The sequence below is a fragment of the Pteropus vampyrus genome, unplaced genomic scaffold, assembly GCF_000151845.1.
Source record: "Pteropus vampyrus isolate Shadow unplaced genomic scaffold, Pvam_2.0 Scaffold145, whole genome shotgun sequence".
Taxonomy (NCBI): Eukaryota; Metazoa; Chordata; class Mammalia; order Chiroptera; family Pteropodidae; genus Pteropus; species Pteropus vampyrus.
Window position 1 is genome coordinate 194,423 of NW_011888926.1, and position 5,031 is coordinate 199,453.

A 5,031-nucleotide genomic window follows, 5' to 3' on the forward strand; every position below is an offset into this window, starting at 1 on the left:
CCTCGGCTCTCAGAGGAAGTGCTCTGACGCCTGCGGCTCTTTCTAGGACCCCTACGCTGCCTTCTTCCAGACAGACGGGGACAGGGACGGCATCGTCAGCATGCTGGACCTGCACAGACTGCTGCAGCGCTTGCTGTTCAACCTGAAGGACGCGGAGTTCGAGCGTTTCCTGGGTCTCCTTGGCTTGAGACTCAGTGTCACTTTAAATTTCCGGGAGTTCCGAAATTTGCTTGAGAGGAGACCATTCAGAACAGATGACGCGCCTCAGAGGCTCATCAGGTAAGGAGGCGGCGCCCTTGGGCGTCTGGGACACCTGCTGGCCTTTGCCAGCTCCAAGTCCAGCCTTTCCAGGGCCCGTGGGGGTGGGGGGGCGGGCGGTGCAGGGACTGCAGCTGCCTCCAGGAGCAGCTAGTTTGTCCTCTCCTGAGTTCAAGAAAATCGCACAAGGACAATACGTTCAGTGTAGAAAGACTGGAAGACGTAGACACGACCTGGTCTAACCACCTGCGAGCATCGTTTCTGTATTTCACTCTATCTTTTTTTTCTATGCACATAAATGCGCACATGCACTTATATGTTTTTCGTTTTATAAACCCGGGGTCAGCCGCACCAGCCGCTTCGGCAGATGCGAGGACCCATTCCAGCCCTTCCCCAGACCCCTGTCCAGCCCAGGCCAGCCTTAGTCACAGCAAGGAGCTATAACTCCCTGTCTCCTCAGCTTTCTCCCGGCAAGAGCACACGCTGCTCAAAGCAGCAACGAGGCCTCCCATCCCACCCAGTATCTGTTCCGGTCGGCTCCCCATTGAGATCTGCGGCATGCAGACATGCGGGAACGAAGTAGCCATTTGGCCCCTCCTTGACCAATTATCATCAGTATAATATTAACGTTTTTGAAACATTACCATCCCCTATGATAACACAGAGGTGTGTTTTCTGCTACAATGACAGAGCATGGTAGCGACATGCACTGAGCTGTGTCGCCCTTGAAGCACTCATGGCCCCCAGGGGCTCCAGACAAGCACCCCTCCCACCAGGCGAGGGCAGCTCCCTAAGCCCCTGTCACACAGGGCCAGGCTGTGTGACACTTGGCTAGGCTGCAGGAATTTTTTGGTTTTATTTTATCTACACTATTTTAAAAAGCAGGCGAGAAAGACAAGGAAGGACTATGGTGTCTCCCTAAGAAAGACAATCACATACCACGTGACGTGATCTAGATGTCTGCTTCCAAATGCTCAGGCTCCGAGGAGCTTTCGTGTGAGACTTGATTGCATAGCATTAAAAAACAAACAAAAGTAACCTGCAGAAAGAATTTTCTGGAGCATGTATGCAGAATGAACATGGAAAATTTCAGCCACAAAGCACTGTCTTCCCATTCAGACGAGTCAGATTTCTCATTGATATTTATCTGTTCATTCGTCCGGTGTTTACTAAGGGCTGACCACGTGCTAGATGTTGCCCCTGACTAGGTGGCACCCAGACAAACAGGACAAATGCTCCCTTGGAGAGGCTCACGTTGAATGTGGGACAGCTCCAAAGATAAATTGCTAGCTGAAATTCCAGGGTGTCCGACAGGCAGGGGGGTGGGGGGTGGAGCTAACTCTGCCAGAGGTGCACAGGCAAAGGGGGACATTTGAGCTGCGTCTTGAGGTATGAGTAGGGGTTCGTCGGGGGCAGGCCACCAGAACGGTGGTTCCAGGACAGCGAACAGCATTTGCAGAAGCTCAGAGGTGGGAGTGCCGAGCACATCGGGGAATGGGGAGAGGATGCGGCATGCGTGGTGGGACGCGGTGGGGCGGGGGCCGCTGTGATGCGCCTGGAGCGGCCAGGCCAAGGATTCACCCTTTACTGCTAGGCCGGAGAGGACTTCATGTTGTGGAGTGATGTTGTGCTGGGGAAAACCCTTCGCAGCCCCAGCCTAGAGGGTGGTTGTGGAGAGGAGAGGCTGGAGCCCGGGGCGGCACCCTTTAGAGAGCCACGCCCTCCCACGGCCTGCTCCCCCCCGCCCCCCCCCGTCCCCGGGCCTGTGCTGGGCGCAGTCGTATTCTTAAGTACCCGCAGCCCTGCACCAGGGGGCATTGCCGTCTGACTGTGCAGACCAAGGAGCTGAGGCCTGGAGAGGAGTCAGTGACTTGTCCGGAGGGACACAGCTCACAGGTGGCTGGGCAGAGACTGGACCCCGGGTGCCTGTTGGGCAGGGTTGCTCTCTCCCCCTAGAGACCTCGCCCTCTCTCGCCCTCCCCAGCCCCACTCTGCTCCACAGCCACACCAGACACCGCCCCTTTCCAAGAGCCACCCGCCCCTCGCTCCGCCCTCTGCCCTCTGCCCTCTGGGCCTTGACTCTCCACCTGCGTCATGGAAACGCGGTACTGTTGAAAATGACTTTAGGGTTCATTACTCCGTGTTTGCTTCATAAAGGCAAAACTTTTATTTTTAGATATAGAAATACTAACAGAATAGGGTCCAATGACCCAGTTCCGTTTCTACATTATCTACTCCCTTCCTGTCACCTTTTTTAGAACACACCTGCCTTGGTCATTAAGCTGCTGACAGCCTACGTCAAGCACATGTGCATCATAAAAGATGAAGGGACACTGCCCCGTGTCTACTTCACTGGGACCGGACGCATGTCTCAGGACCGCTGCCCTGCTGGGCATGCTGACCCCGAGATCACACAGCTGTCTCTCATCACACCTCGGAGCCACTCCCTGGCCTTCTTAGCCAAGTGTCCCCTCCCGTCCATCGCTCCCTTCACATTCAGTATCTGAAGTTATCTGATTCACTCATGTTTCCACGCGTTCGCTCTAAGTTTCCTGCCTTGAGGACTTGTGCTCAGCCACATCGCTCATCACAGTGTCTGCAGGACTTAGAGCAGCAGAGAATATGAGTGTGTGCGCGTGCGTGTGCGCGCGTGTGTGTGCGTGCGTGTGTGTGCACGTGTGTGTGCGCGCGTGTGTGTGTGCACGCGTGTGTGTGTGCACGCGCACGCGCACGCATACACACGTGTGTGACTGACAGACTGGCTGACAGGAAGTCCACATCTGATTGGTTGTCAGGATCTAAAGAGCCAGGCAACAGGAGAGGAAGCAAGTAACTTCTGGACCAGGCCATAGAAAAACCTCCTGATCTCTCTAGACCAGACAAGGGTATAAAATAGGAAAAAAGGGGCCATGATCACTAAGGAAATAAGCCTGCGGCCCGGAAAAGAAAGTAGGCTGGCGGGGCTTTGGGGTGGGGGCCGAGACGGTGAGCTCCGCGCGGGCGTGTTGGCTTCGCGGAGCTGGCACGCGCCTCCCAGGTTCTCCCCGAGAGCGCTTTTGGGGGGTCCCGCCGAGTCCTCTGGGTGCAGGCGGGGCTGAGGAGGAGCGGAAAGGCGAAGGTGGGGGACGTTTACCATTAGGGCCTACAGCCCTTTTAAGCGGTAGTTGTGACAGTGCTAAGTCGCCCCCCTGGCTTCGGGCACCTCAAGTGTAAAGTAGTGACAGAGGGCGAGACCGCTCGACCTTCGGATCCCTTTGCACCCTGAAAATTCCATGGTTCTGTGGCGCTCGGCAGGCAGTTAGGGAGACATGGAACGGATGAGCAGGTGAGGTTCAAGTGCCCGTGGCCCAGACGTGTGGGCAGTGGGGCCGTGAGAAGGGGCGGCCTTGGGAAGGGGCGGCCTCGGGAGAGCTGAGGGACTTTGGGTGGAAGGGGAGAGAGAGCCAAGGGTCGGGGAAGCCAGGGAACATTGCAGGGAATGAGGACACGTGTCGGCCGGGCTCTGGGGCAGGTGTTCCAACGCATGGTGTCAGAGCAGCGTCAGGAAGGCCCCTAGAAAGGAGAGAGGCGGTTAACGGTGTCACATATAACAGCAAAGGAAGCAAAGCCCTGACATATGGTGATACAGAAGAAGAAACTGGTGGACGTGAAGCCTGGGCTGGGTCTTAGTACAGGGAGCTGCGCCAGCCAGTCCACCCGTGTACCCCGCAAGCGGGCGTCTGTGAGGAGAGGAAGCAAAGCTAGGCACCTTCTCGTTGGTTAATTTCAGCAGTAACATGAGAACAGGAAGAAGACCCCACCTCGTCTCCACGGGTCCTCGGCGACCTGCTAACTGAGAAAAACGCAAGGATTTTTGTTTGCCGACTATGGGGGTCCACGCTAACGTGATTCAGAAGAAATGCTGCTTTGAACAAGACCCTTTCTGTGTGACACACAGGTCAACAGCACAGAGTAGGTTTCTGGGGTGACACTAGTCACCATGAACTCAGTGCTGTCGGTCCCCCAGGAATCTGAGGGGTGGCCCAGGAGAGCAGCAGAATTTCTTAGAATGTATTTGAAGGAGAAGCCACATGAATCGCAATTATTACTGCTTCATTGGTCGATCCTAGGTGCTGTGACCTGGCTTGCTGTCTGCTTTTAAAATGCGTGACAGTAGTGGAATGTTCCAGAAGAGCCTTCTGTGGGAGGCAGAAGTTGCAGGCTTCCCTTCTCCAGGACCTCACACAGTGCCTGGGGCCTCGGGCAACGCTGCGTTTGCTGACTTGAAATAGAAATGCTAAGTGGGAAGAGGGTCCCGGCTTGGTGCGAACCGCAGGCGGCCGCCCCTCTGCGCAGTGCAATGTCTCGGGATCTGTCTGCATGGAGAGAGCAGGTGGAGGAGGGTGCTCCTGCTGGTTCGGATAGAAAAGGAAACGGTGGTCAGAAAGGCCGGCCTCGGGCATCAGGGGCCTGGCTGGGAGGGCCGGCACTCCGGTCCTCCTGGGCAGCTTGCTTCCCTCTAAACCACAGCTCCGTCCTCTTCCGCAGAGCGGGGTGCCGAGGTCAGCACTCTGGTGAAGACTCAAGACTCTGTGCGTCAAGTTCCTACTGGTCACGGAGTTCGTGGTGGCTGTCACCACCCCGGAAACCCACACAGTGCTCCTGGTCCATATGTCACACGCGAAGGGCGTCTCTGAGGATAACACTAACCTTTGACCCCGTGGTTTGCAGCACACAGATCCCTGCATTTTCTCAACTGGCAGCATCGCTGGCTGACTTTTTTAAAAGGGCTAC

The 5,031-nt window shown here is 56.1% G+C and overlaps 1 protein-coding gene across 1 annotated transcript in view; it reads left to right on the forward strand.

Moving 5' to 3' along the window:
• The window catches only part of EFCAB6 (EF-hand calcium binding domain 6), a 197,139-nt gene that overhangs the window by 134,823 nt on the left and 57,285 nt on the right, over positions 1-5,031 (forward strand). Inside the window, exon 18 of the mRNA XM_023535895.1 lies at positions 47-279. Coding sequence (XP_023391663.1) covers positions 47-279 — 233 coding nt within the window. The remainder of the gene's footprint in view (positions 1-46; positions 280-5,031) is intronic.